Raw genomic sequence first — 26618 nt, forward strand, 5'->3', positions numbered from 1 at the left:
TTCTTTAAGAGGCGGAGCCACCGCGGCCCGCTGGCGCTGATTGGCTGGCCCCGCCTTCTCCTGCTCCCCCCGCCGTGGGCGGCCGTTACCGGCCGGTAACGGCGGCGGGTGGGTGATGGTGGTGGGCGGCGCTGTGCGGCTGCTGCCGCTCCCGCGTCCCCTGCTCGGGCGGGCCGCCGGGGCGAGGGGGGCGCTGTGTGGTTGGGCGACGGCGGGGCGCGGTGGGCGGCGTGCCGGGCGCTGGGTCGCGGTGGCCTTGGCGGTGCCCGCTGGGACTGGCTGGAAGGAGAGACCGGGACAGCGGGGACCGGTGTGGGTGGGGGAGCGCGGCCCGGAGCGGCCGCCCCGGAGGTTGCTGTGGCGCTTGGGTCTGGCGCTCCGGTTAGGTCTGCGGGCTTGCGGGTTGCTGCTGCGCTTTGGCCCCCTGCTGTTGCTCTACCCGCTGAGCCGCCTGTGGCCTGGCCTGGGCGCCGTGTGGCTGCGGCTGCTGCGAAGGGCAGCCGAGGCAGCTGGCCCCACCTGTGTCAAGCTGGGCCAGTGGGCCAGCACCCGGAGGGACCTCTTCTCCGAGGCCTTCTGTGATGAATTTTCCAAGCTGCACGTTGAGGTGAGCCCACACCCGTGGGCCCACACAGATGAGCTCCTCAGGAAAGCCTTTGGTGAGGACTGGACAGGCATCCTGAAGTTCCAAAGCCAGGAGCCGGTTGGCTCGGGCTGTGTTGCCCAGGTGTATAAAGCCTATGCTGACCTCACGGCTATCACCGGCTCCCAAGCCAAGGAGCTAGCACGACGCTCAAAGTTACGGTCTACTTTTGAAGCGTGGGAAGTGTCAAGCTTTAGAGGCCTCCTCAGGTGGCTGAAGAGGTGGAAGAGCAAGGAGATGTGGGTTGAGAGGAGCAGTGAGGAGCTGAGCCCAGCAGACTGCTCCAGGGAGAGTCCTGTGAATGGGACACCTGCTATGGAGCAGATGGCCAAACCACTCCTGAAAGCAAATCCTTTATCAGCCAGACACCTCACGCCTGTAGCCATTAAAGTAAGTTGTACATCTGACTGGTAGATGTGTGAAAATGGAGCGTGTTAGATGGGGTGGATCAGAATTTAATTCCCATGAAGATGAGTAGCTGGCAAGGGCCAGGCAGAGTGAGAGAAGGGATGCTCATCACCCTTGGTGTCTTTTCTCAGTGCTTTGGTTCCAGTCACCTGCAATCCAGACTTGCTGTGGCCCCAGCTCTTCCCAGCCCACGGAGCTGGAGTACGCATACTGCCTGTGGCACCGTTTGACCTGGCATGTGGATACTAGAAATGCTTGTAAGGGCCCAGTTTGCATTAAAAGAATGAACATTAAGCTTGGTTTCACCTTCCAGAAAACGAAATCCTTTCTTTGCTCACATGAAGAAATCTGGAACATATACGTTCTTTCCAGGAAAATTTATTTAAAGAAATCTTCTATTTGAGCTGCTCCAGGTACTAGTCAGTACTACATGGTGGAGAGAGGATGGGAGTGTGAAAGCATTGGAAAATGCCATTGGGTGAGACTGTAGTCTCCAGCACAGATATATTCCGTTTGACAACTATAAAATGTTTCTTTTCAACTTAATTCATGGCAAAATGTGAATTCTTCTGAGGACTAGCTGGGGAAGCTTTGTTAGCTCCCAGTCTAGTAAGGTCAGTTCTGTCTATTTGGAATGTGTCACTTGAGCTGATTGAAATGGGACTGTCCTTTTCACGCTGTTTGAGGTGCTGATCTTGCCACCATTTGTTCTTGTGCAGGTCCTGCACCCCGGGCTGGTCCACCAAGTCCAGATGGATCTGTTTCTTATGAAGATGGGTAGCCACATCATTGGACTTCTCCCTGGATTCAAGTGGCTCAGTTTGACAGAGATTGTGGAGGAGTTTGAAAAGCTTATGATTCAGCAGGTGTGTGCCATGCCATGGTCCACGTGTACTGGAACAAGACTGCCCTTTGTCTTGCTAGTGGCTGATTCTAGCCCTGTTCATACTGCCACATTTTAAAAGGTTAGATGAAGGCTTGCTTGGTCTCTAGACTCAAGACTAGTAAGTCTTTAATCAGTCATGCAGTGTTACTGTAGAAAAGCTTATATTCTGATACTAAAAAAGCAAAGCAATGACAAAAATAAACAATCTTTACTAGATTTGAAAATATTTTTTAGACTTTAATTATGTTTTCTAGTGAACAGCATGAACGGCTAGCTAGTCATAGTCACAGTCCTTTGTGCAGCATTGTGAAGGATGAACACTGATGAGAGACCTCTCCTTAGGAAAAAAATCTCTCCAAACAAGTTTTCAGATGCGTGTTTCCTCTTTAATCCTACAGATATGTTTGTAATCTGTACTCGCTGGTCACGTTTGTTAGCACTGAAGTATATATCTTGGCATAACTAATATATTTTTACATAAGTTAATAATACATTCTAAATTGTATTGTCATCAGACAGATGGTATTGGTAAAGTTAAGCTTTACTAATAGATCAGAAAACATGTCCTGATTCACTCATGTCTTCTAAAAACATAGTCCTGAAATGTCCTTACTGCCAAACTTATCTGCTAAATTCATTTTTCTGTCTAGATTGCAGAAGTCTGAAGTTTGTTATAAGCTTTTGAAAGCCGTAATTTTCCACTATTGCAAAAAATCTAAACAGTAAATCCATGTTGTAAACTGTTGACTGTATTCAGGTGTGACTCGAGGTCACTGGTACCAGTTTAGTTCTGCAGAGCTTTTGGTGTGTACTCTGAAGACTGAGTATTAGGAGAGCATCTGATAGGCCTGTCATCATTTGGTTTCTCTTTGAAAGAACAAGAAATATTCCTGGGATATATCCCATTGCCAGATAAAGGAGGTGAGGCAAGGTTATCCTCCATCCTGCCTCCTTGAGCAGCAGCAGTGGACAGAAGGTGGTAAAAGAATGGGCAGGAGAGATGCCCTTGTGTCAAGGCCCTGCATCACTGAAGAGCTGGGGCCAGGGCTTTGCAGAGTGCATTATTTTGTGTGTGTTACGCTATATTTCTTCCTGCTATGGCTGTTTATCTGTAAAGTGAGGCTAGGGCTACAGTTCTTCTAGCCTGACTGTGTGCCCACCCTGCCCTTTGGACAGTAAAATTTGGTTCAGGATCTGTCTTACCTTTGAAAATAGTGCAGTCCTGGTCTTTTTGAGGCATTGTGCCCGTAGTAAAAGTAACCTGTATTTCAAAGGTGGTGGGCTGTGGGCCATTTGTTACCCAGTCTGTTACTCTGCTCTTCCATCAGGAAAGCTATAAGCATGTAAGCAGCACCACTGCATTTTGTTATCATTCTGGTTTTCTGACCAGTTTTGTTGGTATTGAGTATTGCTCTTTACATTCACATCCTCATACAGGATCCTGAAGATCTGATTCTACTTCCATCTAATTCCCAAACTCCTTTCTGTTTCTCTCCCTTGAGATTGACTTACGCTACGAAGCCAGAAATCTGGAGCGCTTCCGACAAAATTTCCTAGATGTCGATTTTGTGAAGTTCCCAATTCCCCTTTGGCCTTTGGTAACAACAGATGTCCTAGTGGAAACATTTGAGGTAAGAATTGCAGGGTCTGGGAGTGGTGGTTAACAGGGAGAAGGCCCTTAGGAGAACATGCCAAGGAGGAGTTTTTGAGGAGCAATCAGAGATAGAAGGATGCTTTTTCTCCTACTTGCTTAAAGAGATTGGTGTCCTTCCTCAGTGTCTCTTCCACTCTCTTTGTTTGTAAACAGTGCATCCCAGAAGACAGGTGGCAGGCAGCTCCATACAGAAGTGAACGCTTGGCCTGACATCAAGCAGACCAGCAGTGTGTCCAGACACCATGTGCTTGCCTGTGCTTTGCAAACCAACACCACCTTACAACTCTCCTCTGTGGTGGGTCAGAGCAAGGAGCTCAGCAATCTGACAATTTCTGATGCTTGCCTCACTTCCCTTGTTGATGTTTGAGTCACAGGCCAGAGCTTCTCTCAGCCTTAGTTTTCATGCATGTGATGCTGGCAAGAGTATTTCTGCCCCAGGCTATATCACACCCTCTTGCCAAAGAACAATCCCTTGCTTCTCTCATGTTCTCCATTGCAGTAGGTACAGCCTCTACTGAGCAGGTCCCTTCTAGGGTGTTCTTATTGCCTTCCCTCAACTCTGGGCACCTAGGTAATGGTGCTGTTGAAGGTGGGACACAGGGTGTGCTTGACCCCAGCTCTGTGTTTATTTCAGGAGAGTGAGCCTATTTCGCACTACCTGCACGCCGAGATTGCCACGGAGCTGAGGCAGAGGCTTGCAAAGATGGGCATGGACATGCTGCTAAAGATGGTAGGCACTTGGCTGAGGATGGAAGTGAAGCTTGTTTTCCTGCAGAAGCTATTCAGCTGGGTTAATAATATGGCTAAAGAGAGAACCTTTTTGCTTACCACAACTCCTACCCTTCTCCCTGTGGACTCAAACATAAAGTTGAGCCTTTTGAAGCCAGCACCTGGGTGCCAGGTATCGTTCAGTAACACAGGACTTAGGCTGCCAGGGCACTGTGCAGCTCCTGAACTGGCAGAGCGAAGGTGTATACTTTGTGTGCCATGTAACAAAATCTTGAGTAAAGCCTGGGCTAGATAAACCATTGCTGTAGACTTTGACGTGGAGCTTCTTCCACTGCAGAAGAGTGGTCTGCTTGCACACAGTAGGGTCTTCCTATGCAACTTGATTAGTGCATTGCTTAGGAAACCCACTAATCCATGTAATGAATATTCACATATTGGCCAAATGCTATAAAGTGCAATGTAATTAGCAAATATCATGGTCTTTGCAGAGACTATGGATGCAACTCATGGGGAAAGCAGCTAGCTAGTTTCTTAATTTATTGGTCTCCTCCTACAAAACTACCTTTTATAAGGAAGAATACGGGGTAAAGAAAACAAACCTGTCCAGATTCAGCTTCTGACTGTGCAGCTCTTTTGTGATCGAAATAGTCAGAAATGATCTGGAAAGGGAAATTGGGAGGTGACACAATTGGTTTGTGAGGAGCTGTGAGAACTAGCAGCAAAGAGTTGCATAAGTACCTCACGGTATTGAATGTGTGGGCAGTAAGTGTGAGATGAAATTCAGTTGATAACTGCAACATCATGCTAGGGCAATGGTGAGGCCTGCAGTTCTGACTCTGTGCAGTATGACAGACTCTGAAATAGCTTTTAAAACTAAGAAAAGCAATGGTAGAACTATTAATAGATTTATGCTAACATTGGATTCAATGGTTGGGAGCAAAGCAAAACTCTGAAATTTTAAGAGTAGAAAAGAATTAAAGAGCAAAGAAACAACATTATGGCTGTAAGTAAAACAAATACCTGTTTCTTAATACTCTGTGCAGTTCTAGTCCCTCGCTGTCCAGAACCCTCCATTTCAAGGGCTGTAATAGAGCTAAAAGAGGTGCGGAGGAAGGCAGATGGAATGATTACAGGTGTGGAGTGGCTTCCCTACTGAAATGGTGAAATAATTTGGACACAATTCTGGAAAGCAGAGAAATCAGTAGCTTATGACAGAGAGATATGCAGTCATGAGTGCATGAGAGTGAGTATGGATCTATTGTATATGGTTTCTCAGAACAACAAGGATTGTCAGAGGTCATTTTTTCATATAACACCTAAAAAAAAATAATTTGTTTTTCACACAGCTCTAATTATTTATGTGACAATTGGACAAATTTGTAGGATTAATCCATGAAAGGCAAAGAAAACCTCCTTGGGGCAGGAAGTCCTGCAGTCCCACATGGTTAGGAGGGTTAATGAGGAAGTACTACCTTGTGCTTGCTATCTTGCTTGTCCTTTCTGCTACTAACTGCTAGCAGAGGCAGAGAAGTGCTACGTACATTTGTTTCCTCGTTTCCATTTTCAATACAATTATAATGTGGGTTGATGTCCCAGACGAGGCAAACTTAACCATTCACTAAAACCCAGGCCACTGAATTGCAAATGGCCTATTACTGCATTACTTTGCCAAGACTCACCAGCATGCCCCCAGTTTAGAGTTAATTGCCGAAGAGCACTACTGGTCCCTGCTGGGACTCGTGGCTGCCTGACCTGATGTTTAGGAAACACAGAGGATTGCTTCACACAGCTCTGATGACACCCCCAGAGTGAGCAGCACCCGTGCCATTTCAGGACAGCTAGTCTCCAGCAGAAGCCATTTGCTGTGCTGCTGCTGCCAATGTGATGCACACTGGTAATGACAGGGAACAGATCAGAAATGAACCTCTGCTATATCATAGAACAGTTTGGGCTGGAAGGGACCTTCAAAGGTCATCTAGTCCAACCCCCTGCCATGAACAGGGACATCTTCAAATACATCAGGTTGCTCAGAGCACCGTCCAGCCCAGCCTTGAATGTCTCCAGGGATGGGGCATCTACCACCTCTCTGGGCAACTTGGGCCAGTGTTTCACCACCCGCATTGTAAAACATGTCTTCCTCATGTCTGGACTGAATCTCCCCTCCTTTAGTTTAAAACCATTAACCCTTGTCCTACCACAAAAGGCCCTGCTAAAGAGTCTGTCCCCATCTTTCTTTCAGGCTGCTTTTAACTACTGAAAGGCCACAATAAGGTCTTCCTGGAGCCTTCTCTTCTCCAGGCTGAACAACCCCAACTTTCTCAGCCTGTCCTCACAGGAGAGGTGTTCCAGCCCTCTCATCATCTTCATGGTCCTATTTACCTGGGAGTATTGTTGTGGGCATGTTTGATTGGAACAGGCTGCTCTAAGACTTGTCCATCCTCTAGGTCTTTGTTGACAACTTTGTCCATGCTGACCTGCACCCTGGGAACATCCTGGTTCAAGGCACGGCCCACCTTGGTACCAGCTGCAAGGAGCAGACAGCCATTGTGGATCTGTGTGACACGCTCGTGGTGGAAGTGCAGCCACCCCTCAGGCGGCTCTGCCTGGTGCTGCTGGACGCGGGGATTGTGGCGGAGCTGCAGAGCACTGACCTGCAGAACTTCCGGGCGGTTTTCACAGCTGTGGTCCAGGGCCAGGTGAGGCCTCTGCTGTGGGGCTGGGGAAGGAAGACAGATGAAGAATCTGATGGTGAACTTATCATTTTCTCTCTACTTACAATCCTCCCTGAGAGGGGAGAGGAGACTTGCTAGCATGGAACCTATATCAGACACAGAGATAAGATGTTCAGCTAAAGCAAGGAGGCTGCCAGCGTGGAGGGATTTCCGTGGCCCAAGACATGGAAGGTGTTAAATGGGAAGCATAGGCTGCCAGTCCCTGGCTAATAGTGCTTCTGATGCAGGTTAGGACTGCCTGGGAGCTGCTTACATTTCAGAGCCTCTTGCAGAATCTGCCAGATTTTGCTAGAGAAGAGAAGGCATTAACATCTTGGTCTTCCACACACATTGCCTTCTGCAGCCTTGCTGCTGGAAAGCCCATATGACATCCTCCATTTTGCTGTTGTGTCAGCATCTGTAGAGAAGAGGAAGCAAAATGGGTACAGGTTGGGTCTCTGTTGTTGGAATGGGAAAACATGGCCCTGGGAGTTCTCCCTGCAGTGTGTCTCCTCCAGAGACTTCTGCAGCAGAGGCCTTCTAGGGACAACGATGTGCAGCTCCTTGTAGGCCTGATGGTATCAGTGATCAAGTTTTGACTCTGTTTTCCAACTTTTTTCACAGGGGGAAAGAGTGGCAGAACTGATCCTTCATCACGCCCGTGCAAACCAGTGCCAGGATATTGAACAATTCAAAGCTGAGATGGCGGAACTAGTGACCAAGGTCCGGGGGAACACCATTGCCCTAGGAAAGGCAAGTGCACTGTGTCACACACTCACTTACCTGTAATTCTGTGCAACTTGGCTTTCAGAATGATCCATGTGGAAAGGCTGCTCTGATCTCATCAGCACCACCAACCAGTACTCCCTGTGAGAGGCTGCTGAGCCTGATCTTACCACTTGCATCCTGTTAGCTAAGGCCAGCCTGGGCACTTCAGAGAATGTAGTGTGGTGGTATTGAGCAAATTAACGCATATTGTGTGTTGCTGTGAGGTCAGACATTCTCAACCTTTCTGGGCTGGCAGGTAAGCAGAACCGTGGGTCACAGCTGAACTCTTTATCCAGGGCAGGGTGAGGGGGATCATACCTTGATGTTGGTCCAGTAATCTTTTTCTACCACCAGAGCCAAATGCTAACAAACACTTAGAAGAATCCTGCCTGACACTCACACAGCTTGTTCTTCTTGACAAGTGATTTTTTTGATCAGTTGTTAACTTCTCCTTTTGTATTCCAGCTTCAAGTGGCAAATCTCCTCTCCAATGTCTTTAAACTATTGATGACCCATAAGGTGAGGCCCTATCACTGTCTGCCCTCAATAGTAGAAAGTTCATCTGGGGAGAGAGAACTACGGGGAACATGAAGGGCTGGCAAAGAGGACTGCTGAAACAAACCGCTAGGAGGGGGAGTGTAGAAATGCATCCAGGTGTGGCGGGGTTGCTGTTTCTTGGGCCTTAACACACCCTACCAAGATCAGTTTCTGTTTTGTTGGGGTTTGTCTTAATACTGCATTTAATAGTTGACATTATTTACCAATAGGATTAATTCTGTAATGCATAGTTTTTCCTATCGTTTTGAATAGTTCCTTAGAAGCAGAAATTGAAGGCAGCAATATATGTTCCTCTTGTACATCTTTATGTGCTTTCTTTCCTGGACCGCTTTCTCAGTATGGGGTTATGTAAAAGCACTGCACCATTTTACTGGTTAGTTAGCATGCTCGAAAGTGAAGAGTTGTTCACAGAACAGATTCCTTCTTATAACTGATTGTATTTGGGGAACAAGTTTCAATGGTCGCTAACAACTTTGAAAATCAATGGAGCTAGGGTAGCCTGAACAGGTTGTCAGCTACAAGCCTGCCTAGCCTTCAAAGGAAAGGTCCATCCAAACATTCCTTAGAGGTTTTTGTCATTAAGGCTGGTTTTTAATAACATGAAATGTAATTTAGGCCCTTAAAAAGCAAGTCATCCCAATTCTTTGAATTCTTAATGCCCTGGTATGCCTTGAAACAATCCTGGCACCTGGCTGGAAAGTGAGCAATAGTTTGTTCACATGCAGAGCAGAGGATCGTTTCCTCTGTGATCTGTGAGGGTCTTTTGTGGCTACACAGAAGGTGAGCTCCCCCTTATACAATATATTGGATATTACTGCAGCTTACAACTACGCTGTCAACGATTAGCTCTCCTAAGCTCTTGCTGTTCCATTATGGAAGGGAAAAAATCCCAATCCCCTTCTTGGAACTGAAAAACAAGCTCATGGGTTCCCTTAGGGCATTTACCCTGAAACTGCTGCCTTCTTTTTGGGCCTGCAGCTGCATTTCAGTGAGTTCTGAAACTTCAAGTTGCAGTATAGTTTCAGATGTGTGTATGCTTTCCTCTGCCTCTTCCCTCTCAGCTTGGCCAATGCTGGTACCTCTGTAGAATGGGCTCAGAAAAAAATGAGGTCCATGTAGTCTCTTGTGGTTCTAGGTGAAGCTCGAGAGCAATTTTGCTTCCATCATCTTTGCCATCATGGTTCTGGAAGGTCTTGGTCGTTCACTGGACCCTGAACTGGACATCCTAGAGGCAGCTAAACCACTGCTCATCAAAACTGCAGCTTCTGTCCTCAAATAGACTCCTGTGGCTGCTGCCCTCTCGCCATGCAGGGTTACCCATACAGTCTGTGAGCTGACAAGAGAAAGAAGCTGAAAGTGAGAAGTCACGTGTGTCTTGGGGACATGCCATGCAGTGGTCGCTCTCCATTAATGCTGCCTTTAGTTGTTTTAGCCAAACACCAGGTGTGGGATGATTAGAAGGACTGTTCCAGAAACCAGGAAGGCTTTGCACAATTGAAGAGTTCTGACTCATTGCATAGTTCTGAGAGCTAATGTGCTCTGGTAGTTTTTAAAGAAACATATCATGTAGTTCAGGTGCACAAGATCACTGCAGCCTGATGAGAAAAGCAAACTTACTTGTCTAAAAGTCTTTAAAAGGATGTTCATTGATCAAGTCTGTTTTGAAATATATCAAGTTAAATATTTAATTTACTGATTTTTTTTTTTTGCCACTGTGATACGAGAAATTATGTTCTACTACCACCTAGGCAACTAATTCTGACTGAAAAAAGCCAATAAACCTTTTTCTCTTTTGTACTTTTAACTTCTACTTTTATTGTAGAAGAGTCCTGAGATCCTGCATGGAGTGATCTGTTCTTAGTCATTTGGGATGATAAAAACAGACCAGTCAGTTGGTTTTTTTTTCCAAACTTCTGTACTCTAGCACAATACTATAGGAATTTGGATTATAAACGGCAAAAGAAAATACTTGCCTAGGCAGAAAATCAAATTCCATAATAAAAAACAACTTTCTGGGAATATTTGTACTGGTCTTACATTTTGTTTGTTTGTTTTCCTGAAGCTTAAAAAAGTGTTTTTGTTTTTTGTTTCTTCTGTGTTGCTTACTTCCTACTACACTCCCCCCTGCTCCTCATGTCAACTCAAAACCTGAACTAATATGCCAATGCTTGGAGTTTGTTTCCAGTAGTTTGCAAAACAAGGAGTCCAAGTATTTTCCTAAAGGATGGAAAACACATTGTGAATGTTTAAAATTAAACAAAGCCTGCAAAAAAGCTAGATCATACATGGCTTTTACAGTCAATTATTTTAATAGCAGTATTAAAATTACTTTATGGCTGTATTCTAATGAATATGAATGATTTGAAATACTATAATACTAAATACACTCCCAGATCTGCTGCATGTGAAACTGCAGCAGCACAGGGTGGCTGCAGTGATCTGTTTTCAGATGATCAAGCAATAACGAGAAAGTATAGAAGCAGACAATCTGCTCTTTTATGGTGATTATAAAGTGATGATTAATGACATATAAATGAAGTCTGAAAACAAAGTTTAGATTCTGCTCAATATATTTCATGTACTTTAGTCATCACATATTCCATTTACAAATGCTTAAGGATAAAAGCAGCAATAGAGTTGCATATCTTTTAAGTTTAGGCTTGTTTCTGTAAGCTGACTTTAAACTAATAACCAAGTATACTGTTGTCCTAACTAGCACATGATTTCATGTAACAGAGAATTCAAAGTAGTAAGGAACACAAGCAACCCCCAAAGTTTACATTAAGGAAAACCTCCATGTGCTGCCAGCACCCACTTTCCCTCAGTAGCGTGTGTGCCCCCTCCCATTTCCACCCAGCTGGGGGGGTAGACAGACCTGGCATAGCCCCCTGCAGCTTGTAGAGCCTGGGCCCAGGCCATCAGTCACGCACGTCTTGGGTGCAGCCACCCGTGTTCTTCCTGAGCAAATTTCAGCCAACTTTTCCAGGGGCTAAACTGAGCTTAAAACAAATGATAGAATTCCGTGTCTAAAATGCAAAACTGTGCTTCATGTGTAGTTTCCATATATGCAGCAAGTTATAATTTTTTCAGACCTTAATTTAAACAAAAAACCCCAAACTTCAAAGCCTTCACATTATATACAGGTTCATCTTTCTTTCCTTTTCCCCTGTTTTTTTTTTTTTTTTTTAACAGAAGTCTCAGGATAGCTCATGCATATTATGGATCTTAAAGTTAAAAATACTCTTTTTAGCTATCAAGGCCTTAGAATAGTTTGTAAATACCTGAATGAGAGACTTAACTGTCTTTCTGAGGAAAGCTGAAGGTATGGCCTCTCAGTTCTCTCTGGAGGAACACAGGCTGAGACTTAATGCTAAGAAACTGCTGGCCACTGAGAAGATTTGGCAGAATTTCAAATGCTCTCACTTTTAGAAGTTTATTTTATTATTTTTTTTAAATGCTGCTGTCACTGGTGCTATGTTCCTGTAAAAGGGGTGAATTTTTACACAACTTCTGCTTTTTGCTCAGTGGTGTGCCAGAAAATGTGTAACATGTTTCTAAGTGTACACAGAATGTCAGGCAACAACATTTAAGTTTTGTATCTAGTTTCATTTTAGGTATTGCTTAAAAGAAGGTATCTCAAATATTATATATATATTTTAGGATAAAATTTGTAAAATAAGAACACCCTGCAATATATTATAGCTCTGAGTGTTCCAGCAAAAATTGTGCCATGTCCATTCTCTTTAAATACCGCTGTGAAAAGAACAATTAAATTTCTGGCTACCCAAAGCTACTGTATTTTGTACCTCTGATGGTACGAGGAAGAGGGGCAGCACTTCAAGATCCGACAAGTGTAACCCTTTCCTCTCCCTTGTGAAAGAAGGCACCTCCACTTGTCAGAGTATAGTTCATAAAAAAAACCACAACCACCAAACCTCTCCTGTTGGAAAAAACTGTCTGTTGATGTGCCTTACTGTCTTCTTTCAGCAGAGGGGAGAAGCCTGTAGCTTGTCCACAGGAGTGGCTGACACCACAGGCTTCATTAAGGAAAATCAGTAATGCACTTATAAAATCAGAGGAGTCATGATCAAGTTGCATGGAGGACTCCAGGTGGTTACTATGTTTTACTCTACAGCCTGCATGGTGAACTTTTCTCCTCTTACAGTACTACTGGCTACCTTGGTTTCTTGAACAATTTAACTGTCAAGTTACCAATTCATTTGTCTTTGAGCATTGTCATCCTTTATTCATGGTGAACAAAAAGTATGTTTAGCCTGACCAGGAACCTTACCTGCAAAGACATTGGGGTATCTATCTTGCTGACATAAGGTTACCTGCTTTTGGAGACTGCCAACCTCAAAGCCTGTAAGCAAAACAGACCCCCCAAGTCCACCACTGGGTTTGGTGGCTCTCCAAATACAGGTATTTCACAGAACAAACATTTACATATTACATACAGTACATATGCCTTGACAGCAGAAGATCCGCACTTAACCTGAAGCCCAGGCTGGAGGGTTCCATGCTGTCTTCTCAGGTTTTCTGAAGCACCTCTCATGTCACTGGATCCCTGCTCTGCCCCTACAGCAGTTTTGGCAGGAAGTACCACAATCGTGTCATGGATCTCTGCAACTCAGCGTGCCACGGGACACTTGCAAGAGTCAGTGGTTAATAGTGGAAATCGCAGAAGATAATTTACATTGTATTTTAGCACATACATTATCATTGCTGCAGTTTGTTTGTTTGGTTTTTAACATCCAGCTGTTATTCAGCTCTCCTTTCCCATATTTCATGTAAGGTTAACATAGCAAGGTAAATCATGTGACAGCATCACACAACTGCACTTCCTTGACCTTGAAGAAATTATTTTCTGGCACTGCTCTGCAAGAAACACAGGAAGTTCCCAGAATTCAGCTGTGGAAGCCTTTTCAGGCCTGTATTTGATTTGCCTGTGCCTGTGCTTCCACCATTTCACTTGACATAGCTGGACTATTATAGCAGCTCCAGAAACAAAGGCATGTAAGGATGAAGCAGTGAAAATGCACACTGCCTGCAATGAAAGGGGGATTAAAGAATTCTCCAAAATCATAATTTCACTTGTCACAACTGCACTCAAGCACCCAAGCTCCAGCATGCTGACTCACACCTACAAGACCCAGAGCAGGTCTGTGAAACTGCTCAAGGGGCTGCTTACCCACTCTGCAGCTTCCTTATGCCAGCACCGATGCCCTGAGCATCAAAAGATTCTGTTCTCTGAGATACTGCTGGAGGTCACAGAGTTTTTGGCCTTCTTTTTCCACCTTCTGGCGTGAACGGTCTCTGCTCTGGAACTTTCTTTCTTTGGCAGCCTGGTGCTGTTTTTGTTGCCTGTCCATCTCCTGTGATTCTTGTTTCAACACTTCCTGCCGTGACTGCATTCTGCTCCTGAGAAAATCCTGCATAAAAATAAAGACATTTACAATTGTATAGCCAGCCTGCATGCTGAATTTTATGCACAGTTACCACTGGCAGAATTCAGAAGTTGTTATAATCTATAGAAATTCATTCCTTGCGTGCAGAAAGACTTTCAGTCACAGAGATGGAGAATTTTACTTCCCATCTTTCAGCTTTATACATGCATCAAAAAAATGTTACCATTCATGAATCTCTAAATGATATAATTATATTGGATATAAAACAGGTGAAAGAGAAATACTCTGGATGGTGCCACTGCTGAAAACACGGTAGTATGGGAAAAACATTTCTGAAATTGCCCTTACCAGCCTTTCTTTCTCTTGTTCAAAGCTCCTTTCATTGCGTTGTGCTTGCAACTCCTCCTTTTGCAAACTCTGTGCCTTTAAGAACTGCAGCCTCTGACTTGCTTTTCTCTTCTCCTCCTCTTGCAAGAAGGATTCCTTCCTGCTCCTCTCTGTCCCAGCAGCCTGGAGCAGTGCCAGGTGCTGCAAAGCTCTGTCTGTGTGCTCAAGCTGTTTCTCCAGCCCTTGCAATGTTCTCTGATGCAATCGCTGCCTGTTTCCAAAACAAAATTTCTCAAGTTTCTCAGAGAAAAATAACAATAACACAAAAAGACAGTGCAGACAGTGCCAGAACAGATATTCTGGCAATCTGTGCTCAGTTAATATTCCAGGACTTTTTGTTAGGTTATGAGAATTAAACCTGTGTCCTGAACAGAGGTGGAAAACCCCTGAATGGGCCGATGCCTGATGTCAGCTAACTGCAGTCATCTGTTCACCTGACTGCATAACCTGGTGCGGCTGTGAGTTCTCAGCCCTGATGACCAGGAACCAAGGAAATGGATTGTGCAGGCAGGGCCATAGGACTAATTTGGACAACTGGATGGTTATGTGTATTTGTGGTGGGAGTCACACGGGCAACAGGAGAAATGGAAGGAGATGGGTCATGGGGGCAAGGACCTGCTAAGCTTAAGTGGGCTATAAGGTCAGAGGCAGAGACTAGAGCTTTGGGAGGAAAAAGGACTTTGGGTCTGAGGATGAGGTTGAAAAGACTCTGCCCTTGGAGGTAACACTAAAGGCGATGAATCCATACGTACCCACACGCCCATACGTCTAGCATTGATTTTATTTCCATTAGCAAGCCACCATGAGCACTCCACAGAGGCTATCAAAAGGCACAATGTGTGATGTTCAGAGACTGAACGAGAGCACCAGAGAGTGGACATTACCAGCCTTCCGACATTTACCACAAAACCCAGTTAACTCCTAGGTATTACCTCTGGTTGTCCCTGCGCAGCTGGCTTCGGATGCCATCTGCCTCTTGCTGCTGCTCCCTCTTCAGCTGCCTCTGTTCCTCTTGCCACCTTTTGTGCTCAATCTTGGCTCTGTTGAAGTCCATCTCTTTCCATCTATCCTGAGATGCACCATGAAGGATCGATTTCTAAGAGAGGAAAAGCAAACCAAACCCTTAATCTCATCAGTATGTTTTTCTAATGCAAACTGTAAACCTACAAAACCAGAACAGCTTAGTATTCTAATGTCACTCCCCAGTTCTGGAAGCCACACTGCCTCATGAATACTACAGTGTCACTTCCCACTCATGAAAATACTGAGTATGGTGGTAAAGCCTGTACAAAAGATTAGGCTTAAACAACACAGAGGTGCCCGAAAATCCAAGTATTTTAAGAGTTCTTTACATGTCAGTAGGCTGTGCTGTTCTGGTTGTTCCAGCATTGAGCCAGTGCTTAAAACATGCATTACAGTTTACACTGCTAGAGCTGTTTGGGGCTAGAACAGAGTTTCCACAAGATATTTTCCTCTCTCAAATGCATTAAGCCTTCTCCTATTCCCAGCTGCAATTAGCACGTTCCTGCCATTAGCTGCTCCTCTGAAAACAGAATGGTTCTTTCCTGAGGATATGTCTAATACCACAATCTGGAAAACACTACAGGACCTTCAGATAATGTCCCTGCCAGTCTCATGAAGCATTTTGACTGATTTATCCCAAAAAATTGATCTGTATGGCTTCCATGGGGCAGTAAATAACTTTGTTCTCTAGTGTATTGCTAATCTTTGCAAAAACTGTACCTTGTGGATGGTTTGTGTTTAAGAACATACAGAAGGAGAGATCAAAGAAAGAATCAAAGCTGTTTTATAGGTGGCAGGTGAACAAATGGTGTCATCTGACAGGTAAAAGACTGGCCTAAGTATCAGGAGACTTGAAGTTCCATCTCAGCCCCAACATGCACTTCCTGCTATGGGACTCAGCTGACTATGTGGGCTTTCTCTTTTTTGCTTTCAGTATCTGTAAAAGAGGAATATTTTTTCCCCTCTATCTAGCAGAGCTGGCTGAGAGGTTTATTTAGAAAAATTAGATCTAAACTAAAAAAAAAACACTTTATCAAAAGTGCTAAGTAAAAATAGCAGAAGTTCTCTGCTCCGGTACAACACTAATTCCCAAGTGAAAACCTCATGTTTCTATTTATCCATAACCATTATACTACACAGGCATAATTTTTGTTGCAGTAAAAACCTTTGAGAAAGAGATCAAAGGAGAATATATTCTCACATGACATAACCAAATCGCTTGATCCTAATAGATAAATCTAGTTTGGACCAAATACTTACTGTAATGCTTTTGTCTTTTAGAAGATGTAGAAGATTTGTGGATCTCCTGGCCTGCACACTGGAGGTTCTGTGTGGTCTCTGTACATGCAGAGCTGATTTTATGGTCAGGCTGTCTTTCTCTAGTGATTCATTCACTCGGTCAAAGAAGCTTTGGCGCCTGAAAGGAACCAAAGCTTTGGTTCCCAGGGAAGGGCTCCTCTGGGAATACTGGATTGGAGCTTCTGCCACTCTGGATTCAAAAACACCTTTCAAATGAATTAGGGCAGGGACATAAGAGGTTATAGTCAGCTTACAAAAAGAAAGCAAATTAAAACCAAAGTCTTCTCATATGAAATAAACTCAAGCAAGACTTTCATAACTTAGTACCAACATTTTCCTCTGAAGAAATGGGACATTTTTTAGTTTCCACAAAACAAGTCTCAGCTTTCAAAACACAAGCTTGTCATTGCAGTCAAGCCAGAGTTTTGCCTGGTAATACAAGATCACTGATGGTACTTGCAGCTACTCAGGCTAAGGGGTTGTTTACATGGTATTTCACAGACAGACATGAGCTTCTTCTGCCAATACTCCAAGACAATAAAAAATTATAAACTTCTTGACAAGGCAAAGCCTGAGCTGCACATCCTGCTGAGAGACAAGATAAATTAGCTTGAGCACAACACTGTGCTAACACAGTTTTCACGTAACTGAGAACATAGGTAGTTTGCTTGCACCTTTCTGCTAAAGATAGCATGGACCTAAGAGGCAATTGTTGTATGGAATGATGCGGGAACACCAGCTGGGAGAAAATGTGCATGCCAGTTTGACTTTTAATTCTCCCTCTGCCAGCAGTGACACAGAGCAAAGCAATAACACTTGGAAAAAGCTTTAGGCTTTCAGAGTCCTCATTTAAATGCCTGTAATTTTCATCAAACTAGTTTAAATGAGAACAGCAACTATTTGATTAAAATCATGATCCAGTCCCTTTTGGATGATAAGGGAACAAAAATTTACTCAATGACATTATAAAGCAATCATTTTCAGCCCAGAGGAATGTTCTGCAGAACAGTCCTGGTGAAACCTTTTTGCTATAGGCAGCCATAGTTAATGTTACGCATTAATGTTTAAAGTAAGGAAATTTTTTAAGACTTTATATTTATAGTGGGCATTATGATAAAGGATAAGAAAACCCAAAAGCTGCTACTGCAGTACCTGTAAAAGCCAAGAACCCCCAACTTCCATCTGAAAGTACTCAGAAGATGAACAACTACCATTAATACCCACATGATACCACATTATGGTGGCTACATTATGGTGGCAGCATTACGGCATTTTCTTTTGAAACATCAAGAACCATGGCAACAGATCTTGGATATGATGGCCTGCTGCACTGATATTGTGTGGCAAGTCTTACATTTGGATAAACCAGCTACAATTTCAATACCATGTTTGTGTTTAACATTGGCCTCAGTTTCAGCACCCTGCTGTCTTCTGTCTGCTTCTTCCTTGTGAGCTGCCTCCATTAACCAGCTGTCTGTGTTGACAGCAGTATCAACCATAGCATGAGCCATCTGCCTCTGAGGACTCTAGAAATAATAACAAATGCAATCTTAATCCAGAGCTGATAAGAATAGGTTAGTTTCATGAATTTACAGCATAAGACTTTAAACTGCAACTGAACTTTAAGAAAGAATAAAAAAAATCCGGGGGAGTTCTTTACTAAAGAAACAACTCTTAAGTAAAATGATTTTTGATCACTTTGTGGGTTTCTCTGCATCTTCAAATGAACTAAAACTGGCAGTACATTTGCCTGGAAGGGTCCAAACTGGTACAAAAGAGATCAGGCCAGAGAACTCTGGCTGAAAGATAGTAACTTTTCTGGCATGTGGCAGAAATGAGGATTCTAACCCTTGCAGAGCAATGGAGAAAAGTTTGGCAGTAGCTGGTGCGCATTACCCTCCTCCTTACTGATCCTCATCCAGTGCCCTGTTCACAAGCACCAAATCAACCACCAAGGATCACAAAAGCCTCTTTTGGTCTTTGACTGGGAGAGGTGATGCATCTAACAGGGTGGAGAAATATGTTAACAGAATTATGCCAGGGACTGCCTTGGTATGGAGCAATCCTTACTGTAACCCTTATCTGGTGTAAAGTCTTCTGTCAGACACTTTTTGCTGCCTTTACCTCTTTCATGCAGAGGCAGGATGTAGAGGAACTGAGCTATGCAACACTTCATGTTCTGCATCCATGGAAGAGATTCTAGGAGTCTGCTCCAACCAGTAACAATAAGAGTTTCTAGCTCTTTCGCCAGTCAAAGGATCAGGAAGACAGTACAAAGCAAAGTCTCTCAGTTCTTTAGCAGGTATATATAAGGGTCAGGCCTAAAACCTCCAGTAATTTTTTGGTACCAAGAGCAGAAAACTTGGGGTAACAAAGCAGGCACTATACAAACAGTAGAACACATGTTAACAGAAAAGCCAGGGTGAAGCACTTTTTACCTTCTTAGGTTCTATAACCTCATTTTCCTTTTCCAAACAAGACTGAACATCTTTTGGAACATTTTCTGTCTTCAATCTCTCATCTTCCTTTTTCTCTTCCTCTCTAGAAACACTTTCTGAAGATTAAATCCTCACTTCAGACAGTTCCTCTTCTATTTTCTTGCTGAGCTCTTCTTCAGTTAAGCTTGTTCCTGAGACAAAGGCATCTTCCTGCTGCACTTTGAACCCTGGAGGCTGTGTGGGTTCCCAGGCTGCAAGGCAGCAGTGGGGATGCGAAGTACAGCTACAGCTGCACTTAGCACATGGCTGAGTCGAACACAGACCCCTTGGCCAGCAGTCCAGGTCTGAGTGACCTTGTCTGTAATGGCCTGAGGCTCTATAACCTGGTGTGACAATGTATGGGTAATCCAAGCTTGAATCTATCACCATCTGCCTGGCTGCTAAAGGCATCTGCAGTTCTAGGATGATGCGTTCGCATATGGGCAGAGGAATCCACACAGCTTGGTCAGAAGACACCTCTTTAGTCTGCCCATTCCAGAAATTCACAAGCACTCCCCCTCTGTTGTGTACTGTGCATATTAAAAAAGGCAAATATATTAGAAGCATTTTAACCTGTGTGATTTATCTCTTAGAAAGCAGAAGATAAAAGTAACAGATTGTGTTTCAGACAATTTTGTAACAATTTCAGAGACATTTCTCTTTGTAGGTTTAAAATCTGACCTTCTTTTAAACTTCCTATGAAGAGACAGCAGAGAGCAAAATTCTTGCTTGTCACAGCACACCAGGATTTTACGCTGCAAAAGCTGGAAGCTTGACTAACAAATAATCAGGTGAATACTCATGAGGGCCAGGGAAACTCTTCTCATTGAGTTAGGAGGGTGCCTCCCTTCTGCCCCCAACTTTTTAAAAGTTTCCACTCGCAGAACAAAGCAAAGACCAATTCTGGGAGCTGCATTAATTCTGGCACTAAAAAAGAACAGGCTGCATAGTGCCAACAACAACAAAAAATGAGATGACAAAGAGAACCCAAGCTGCAGGTGGTGAATTCTCCTTGACTGAGACCATTCACTTTTCTATCTAGAGACCAGCAACTGTGGTGAGTCTAGCACTATTAAGAAAGCAAATACCGTGTACCTAAATGTGCCTCCTTGTTCTCTGTAACCTTTAGCACAGTGCCTGGGCCAAAACGTTCAGCTCTGGCCTCCCATGGTGCCAAGACCCTGTCTCCTGGAGCAAGAGGCTGTCGCCTGGCATCTTCGTAGTGGAGAATGTCGTAGAGAGGGGTTTCCTGCATGCGAAGCTGTATCTTGCCTTTCAGAGCGTGAATTTTGTCAAACTCAATTAAAAAGCGTTCCCTGGAGCCCTACAAGAGTAAAACATGTGGTTTGCAAGACAGACATCTGAGTCCAATTAACGGCCAAACATAAGTGCTAAGAGGGAAGTGGCAGAAATCCTGGGAAACGGAACGTGATCTGGGAACGTAGCTTTCCTCTTCTATCAGGTTTTTCACTGTACTATGTCAATATTGGACTTTAAAAGTAACTAAAAAGCTGGGGGTTAGTAGGCTGACAACCTTTCTCTTATTTGCATTTGGGACCTGGATTTTAGTAAGAACTAAAGGCAGAACTTTAGCAGGAAAACCTCCCATCAGAAAAAGAGTCGCCAAAAGAAACTGCTATCTGATGCAGTTTGTTACATAGTAAAAAAAAGGGATAACAAAGGATAACAAACCAGGAAAATGTCATAACTGTCATAAATTTAAATATGTAAATTTAACCTTCAGCAATGGGTGTGGGGAAGATCTATACCCAAAATCTCAGCCTTCTTTGCCAATCTATGAGTTGCACTTACGCAAATAATGCCATCAGCTCCTACTCCAGCTAATGTAATTTGTGCCATTAGCTGTCCCCATCTGTTCCACCCCACGCCGGGGTTTACAGCCATCCTCACCTCTACTGCCATTGCTATTTAACTAACCTGTGAACTGCAAAATGAACTAGATTTTCAAAGAAAGCCTGCGGGGGCAGGGAGGGGGACACAACACCTTCTGTCTGTCATCCAAAATCATCTCACAAATCCCAGAAAGATAGATGGAAGAGAAAAGAGGAAAGCTCTCAGTTCAGTAAGGGGGAAGGTGGTCCCTGGAGGCAGATATTTTGGATTACTATTATGCTGTTTAGCTAATTGACTTTGCTGCTTGACTGGGCAGAAGTAGACAATAGGGATAAGCAACCTGTTTTGTTTGATGGTCTCTGAAAAACAGCTTATGAGAACTACTAAAATGGATTGATTTCCAGGATGCTTTTGCTTGCAGGACTCCCCACAGTAAATAGCCAGTCATCACTTGGAAACAGATGAAAATAGAATTACTGGTTATGAAGCACGTTGTGTCAGAGAACCACCCCACAACAAGGGCAAGGCACTGGTGAGACATGGGAAAAACAGGGAAAAGTCACACAGATCCTCTAAATACCACAGTTCCCAATAAATAGCTACCTTCACCTCTTGGGCAATGTGGCCCAGGTAGTAATAGCCATCAGCTTCTCTCCTTGCCAACACACGAGCCCCTCTCACCAAACTGGAAGCCTCTGGGCATGAATCAATGACATTCCTTTTTGCTGAGGATATCAAGGGGATAGAAAGGAAATCTGGGTTCTGTGCACAAACAGGAAAGCTGTGGAAAACAAAAGTACAAGTAATGAAGATCTTGGCAAGAGAACTTCTGCAACTTGCTGCAATGAAATTAAACTAGATCCACATGGAACACCCATCCCACAATAACTGTCTTTGTTTCCCAGCTTTTTTCTTTGCATTTCCTCTGACCCATCTATAGATTTTTAACTTACTGAGTTACTGGACATCTTGGCCACAGAAAGCAACAGGGATCTTTATTAGCTGTGTGACAACACTGGACGTGTGAGATGGACATGGAGCTTACCTGGAGAGAGGAAGGAGGAGATGGAAGCAGAAAATGAAGATGATTTTTGAACACTTAAATCCTTAAACAGGAATATTATTTTAAAAATTGAAATTTACTTTCCACTATATAACTTCTCTCTTTGTTTTAATTCTTATGTCATATCCTGTGGTGTTACGCTGTTAATCTGTAAGCTCATCACAAATGTTTTTGATTTTTAAGAAATCAAGCTTGGAAAGTAGAAGTATTAAAAAAAACTCCACATAATAACTATATGATAAAAAATCCCGTGTGTTTCACCTGTCTTCTATTCAGCTGTTAGATATGTAGCAAGTGTGTCACTGTTTCTCCAATCATGATGAGATGTGTTCTTTAAAGGACAATGTGTTGTTTCAAGTATACACAAAGCTATAGTAGATATCCATTTTGACCCATCTCACTATCATCATTTTATTCTACTGTGAAGGAAGCACTAAGCATGTGATTCTTAAATCAGAACAGTTTTTCTTTCTTGCTAATTCTTATGCCTTTTAGTTAATTAATTTTAGTAGAGAGTTTCAAACCTGGAAAATACACCAATTTCTCAGGATGAGGTGCTGCTTGGAGACAGGGAACAGAAAGGAGGCAGGGGGAAAGTTCTGGAGCTGCTTTTCCCATCCCCAGGAGCAATGCAGACATATCAGCCCTACTGGCTTCCTCCCAGCTCGTCTGCCCCTGGCTCTCACACTGTACTTGATGGGCAGCCAGTTGTCACATGAGCATTGTCTCCTCTTGTACCCTGCTTGTCACACAGCCATCAAAATTCCCTAAGCAAGCAAGAGCTGTAAGGTCAACAAAAGGAGATGAAGTCAAGGAAAAGTGAAGAAGATGAGGACTGAGAAGACAAAGTTGCTTTTGCAGGTCAACGCCAGCAGTGGAGCCATCCAGCCTGAGCAGGATGGAAAATGTGAAATGTTTGGGAACACTGACACAGGGAACAACATGCCAGGGACTATGAGAAGGGAGAAAGGCTAAATGCAAGGGGGTTGGAGTCAACAACAAAACTATGAACCTTATATTAAAGCATTCAGCTTTTATGGAAAAAGATAAACTCATGTTGCATTAATTGTGTGTTAAGTGAAAACAATGCTTGAATAGTTTGCTGCTATGCCCTGTAAACTGTTGCAGAAAGTGTATTAGGGCTGTTATGAGATTCAGAAGTGCAAGGAGCTTAACACCCCTTAACCACAAGGATGACCACAGGGTACCCATGCAAAACCTATGCTGCTTCAGCTGAGGACTTCAGCTGTTTGGGATTGTAGCAGATTTAAAGGATACTGTTATCTAAAAGATGGTATTCGACCACCCCCACCTACGAGTAAAACAACAGTGAAGTCTCTGAATCAGGATACACTGCCTGTAGACAAAGCTGTCCAGTCATCTAGTAAAGAAAATATAAAATCAAAGTAAGGCATTTGTTCTTTCCTTTGGGATCTTCACCTTTACCTGTTAGAGAGACATTTTTTTTCAAATGCTGTTTTGTGAAGTTCAATGAGATAAGTTTACAGGGTGAGTCCATGCAAAAGTACAAGGAGCTAGACCAAGATATACCCAAATTTGAGCCCAAGTGTTGGCGATGATGCCTTTTGCTAGGTTATATGTGAAGTGCTCTTTCCCCACAAACTGAGATTTAAGTTACAAGTAATATACAATTAGAAGGGTGGATACGCCAGGTTGGGATGTCAGGTATAGCCTGTCACAAACATGCCAAACCTATTTTTAAACGTTTCTCCACAGATTGTTTTGTTTCATAAGCTGCCCGGCAAAACAAGGCTACCCTTCCAGAGGGTCACAGAAAATCTTCCTCAGTTCTACTTTGTGGAATGTCATCCAATAAAGATTCAGGAGGAACTAATTAGTGTGCACTAATCTTAGTGGTGTACCTTGTCAGAAGCCGTAGTGGGAAGTCTGAATGCTTGAAAGGACCCCCCGGATTGTCTGGCTACTTTCTCCATTATCTTTTGCTTGCTTCTTTCACGATCATCCAAATCTCCCAGAAGGCACACGACATGCACTGGACACAACTTGTCCCCCGCAAGAAGCTGGCAGATTTCCGCTGACTCTTGCTCCAGGAGTACGTCAGAGAACAGACACACTGGCAAGCTGGGTCTTCAAATGCCACTTTCAAACGCCCTTTTCAAACCTTGGGGATGGAATCCGGGCTGCTGCTTCAGCGACGCTGCTGAGCGTACGCCTCACCAGGTGGCTGTGCCATTTTAACACCTATTAAACTCCCGCCACAGCGGCCGCCCCCGCCGCCCTGCAGCCGTTACTGAGGGCCCGCGGCCGGTGCAGCTCGCGTGCCCCGTTGCTACGCAACCAGGCACTGAGGGCTGGACCAACTGGGCCGCCTGGGCGGGGGGGGGAGGAAAGAAATGCGGGTTATTTCTTTAGTCTCCTCAAAGACAAGCAGCTGGCGCCACCTTCTCCTCACTACCCCCTCCGAAAAGAGCGTTTTGCCCGATTGAAGAGAAGTTGCCAAACTAATGTATACTGTGATTAAGTTATTTTTATAACGTAGCCATTATTAGCCAATTGATAATAAATGCTGTCTGACCACCTGCAAAACGAGGGGGTGTTTTTCAAGTTTTAGATCCTTCTGCATGACAAGAGGGAAAACAGAGTGCTTAGTTTATACTTAACTAATAATTAATAGATGGCTTGTAAGTAAGAAACTAAACAATAACAACTAACATAGTCAATTATTTCTTAGTATAGATGCATTGTGTCAAAGTTTTCAAAAATGGTAATGCGTATCACAGAATCACACAGGATCACAGAATGTCAGGGATTGGAAGGGACCTCAAAAGATCATCTAGTCCAATCCCCCTGCTGGAGCAGGAACGCCTAGGTGAGGTTACACAGGAACATGTCCAGGTGGGTTTTGAATGTCTCCAGAGAAGGAGACTCCACAAGCCCCTGGGCAGCCTGTTCCAGTGCTCTGGCACCCTCACTGAGAAGCTTCTTCTTCTCATATTCAAGTGGAACCTCCTGTGTTCCAGTTTGTACCCATTGTCCCTTTTCCTACCACTGGTTGTCACTGAGAAGAGCCTGGCTCCATCCTCATGACTCTCACCCTTTATATATTTATAAACATTAAATGTAATAATTATGCGAATATAAACAACACAAAAGCATCCAGTCATTGGAGCGCTTATGGAGGATGATCCCCAGCGCTGATAAAATAAAGAATGCTGCTTAACAGTATAATTGACTCTGCTGCTAATTTTATTTCTTCATTTCACAGTGGGGGTAGGGTGAGGAATGATGGAGAATTGTAATATTATTATTATTATTATTGACATGTTGTAATATTGTTATATAATTGTAACATTATTATGATTATTGACATGTGCATTGCTTATAGTCATACCCTGTATCCCTGAAAATAAGACAGGGTCTTATATTAATTTTTGGTTCAAAAAATGCGTTGGGGTTGATTTTCAGTGTTATTTTTTCCACCTATGTTTATTCTTGAACAAAAACACAATCAACATTTATTCAAATATAGTCATGTTATCACATTCTGGATCATCACCATAGCGCTCCAAACCCTGAATTCCATTGTTAATTTCTTGTGACTCTATTTCCTTTTTTCATGTACAACAATCTACATTTACTGATATTCATGAGCAAAATTCAACATTTATTCAAATACAGTCATGTCATCGTCTTCCAGAACATTACCATAACTGAACTGTAACTAAGGTTTATTTTTCCAGTAGGGCTTATATTTTGAGCAGCCTCAAAAATCCTGAAAAATCACGCTAGGGCTTATTTTCGAGGTAGGTCTTACTTTTGAGGGAAAACACGGTATTGCACTTTAAGGTTTGGCTCATGACGAAGCAAATAGCTCTGATGCCATCTCCCAGGGTGCTCCTGCTCACGACAAGAGGAAGATAAAATCATCAAACACGAAAACCTTCCCTACAAAAACACTGAGAAAAATAAAATCTCAACAGGATAAATATTGATGGGAAGAAACCAATGAGCAGTTTCGGGAAGTCTTCAACCCTCCCGAAAGTGGCGAATTCAGGTTAAAAAGATCTAAGTGAAACTTGCTCCAAATGTGACTTACTCATCTGTGTCTCAAACGGGGAATTCGTTGGAGGTATTAAAGAAATAAAGGACATTGACCAACCTTTGTAAAACAGTCGAGGTTGCCCTGGCAGGAGGAACAGGACAAGGCCGAGAGGAAACACCACAAGAAGTGTGAAGGGGAAAAGGGAATCACTTGAACTAGGCGTGAACTGCCCCAATTACGGCGAAAATCCTCGTAAAAAACGCGCCCTCGAGCGGGAGCGGCCCCTTCCTCCGCACGGAATGCGCCTCTCTCACGGCGCATGCGCAGGGAAAAGCAAGGGCGCTGTCACTTTAAGGGGGGGGGGGGGGTGCGTCGCAAGAGCCAATGGGAATGAGGGCGGCAAAGCGTCATTGTTAAAGTGCCGGTAACGGTGGCCCGAGCTCACAGAATGTTAGGGATTGGAAGGGACCTCGAACGATCATCTAGTCCAATCCCCCTGCCGGAGCAGGAACGCCTAGATGAGGTTACACGGGGAGGCGTCCAGGCGGGTTCTGAATGTATGAACGTTACTCGTGTGACATCACCACCCGGCGCTGCGCAGACATGGGATAAACAAATCTCTCGACTCTGTGTCGAGTGAAAAAAAAACAAACAGTTTTTAGACAACACCTACGTCCCGTCCCCCCCCCCAGCACCCGCAGTTGGTAGGCGCCGGGCGGCGGGACG

General features: G+C 43.9%; 2 protein-coding genes across 17 annotated transcripts; one reads left to right on the top strand and one right to left on the bottom strand.

Moving 5' to 3' along the window:
* Positions 1-81: 81 nt before the first annotated feature.
* ADCK2 (aarF domain containing kinase 2) lies at positions 82-23752 on the top strand. Of its 4 annotated transcripts, none has more exons than XM_065038381.1 (8): positions 82-1033; positions 1771-1917; positions 3440-3568; positions 4226-4321; positions 6765-7016; positions 7656-7784; positions 8265-8318; positions 23606-23752. In XM_065038381.1, exons 1-8 carry the CDS (start codon positions 116-118, stop codon positions 23735-23737), a joined length of 1857 nt encoding a protein of 618 aa, XP_064894453.1. In that variant the 5' UTR covers positions 82-115; the 3' UTR covers positions 23738-23752. The 4 variants fall into 4 exon arrangements, with proteins under 4 accessions (XP_064894453.1, XP_064894462.1, XP_064894455.1 ...); XM_065038390.1 differs by lacking the exon at positions 23606-23752 and adding an exon at positions 21227-21385; XM_065038383.1 differs by lacking the exon at positions 23606-23752 and adding an exon at positions 19020-19152.
* LOC110357300 (trichohyalin-like) lies at positions 6822-26607 on the bottom strand. 13 transcript variants are annotated; one of them, XR_010467546.1, is made up of 11 exons: positions 23752-23939; positions 23147-23249; positions 22393-22650; positions 21759-21850; positions 21415-21586; positions 20047-20275; positions 18913-19481; positions 16436-18000; positions 15085-15248; positions 14114-14363; positions 10910-13789 (listed from the first exon to the last, which is right to left on the bottom strand). XR_010467546.1 is itself a non-coding variant. In XM_065038552.1 (7 exons), the coding sequence occupies exons 2-6, from the start codon at positions 17983-17985 to the stop codon at positions 13565-13567; spliced, it is 1011 nt and encodes a 336-aa protein (XP_064894624.1). In that variant the 5' UTR covers positions 17986-18000; positions 18913-19098; the 3' UTR covers positions 10910-13404; positions 13549-13564. The 13 variants fall into 13 exon arrangements, 3 of the variants coding, with proteins under 3 accessions (XP_064894624.1, XP_064894608.1, XP_064894616.1); XR_010467541.1 differs by having other exon boundaries at positions 21409-21586; XR_010467533.1 differs by lacking the exons at positions 22393-22650; positions 23147-23249; positions 23752-23939 and adding an exon at positions 26010-26232 and having other exon boundaries at positions 16436-16592; positions 17859-18000; positions 21409-21586.
* Between the last annotated feature and the right edge of the window lie 11 nt (positions 26608-26618).

This window comes from Columba livia, chromosome 1 (genome assembly GCF_036013475.1).
Source record: "Columba livia isolate bColLiv1 breed racing homer chromosome 1, bColLiv1.pat.W.v2, whole genome shotgun sequence".
In the NCBI taxonomy this organism is placed as follows: domain Eukaryota; kingdom Metazoa; phylum Chordata; class Aves; order Columbiformes; family Columbidae; genus Columba; species Columba livia.

What these genes read in the sequence shown, in the direction of transcription:
- LOC110357300 (XM_065038552.1), bottom strand. Translation starts at nt 17,985, where the DNA reads ATGGCTCATGCTATGGTTGATACTGCTGTCAACACAGACAGCTGGTTA. An exon ending in CAATGTTAAACACAAACATG is followed by an intron (nt 16,681 to 17,858) that starts GTATTGAAATTG and finishes TTCATTTGAAAG; the next exon opens with GTGTTTTTGAATCCAGAGTG. An exon ending in AACAAGAGAAAGAAAGGCTG is followed by an intron (nt 13,790 to 14,113) that starts GTAAGGGCAATT and finishes ATTTTTATGCAG; the next exon opens with GATTTTCTCAGGAGCAGAAT.
- ADCK2 (XM_065038372.1), top strand. Translation starts at nt 116, where the DNA reads ATGGTGGTGGGCGGCGCTGTGCGGCTGCTGCCGCTCCCGCGTCCCCTG. An exon ending in TGGACATGCTGCTAAAGATG is followed by an intron (nt 4,322 to 6,764) that starts GTAGGCACTTGG and finishes TCCATCCTCTAG; the next exon opens with GTCTTTGTTGACAACTTTGT. An exon ending in AACTATTGATGACCCATAAG is followed by an intron (nt 8,319 to 9,492) that starts GTGAGGCCCTAT and finishes TTGTGGTTCTAG; the next exon opens with GTGAAGCTCGAGAGCAATTT.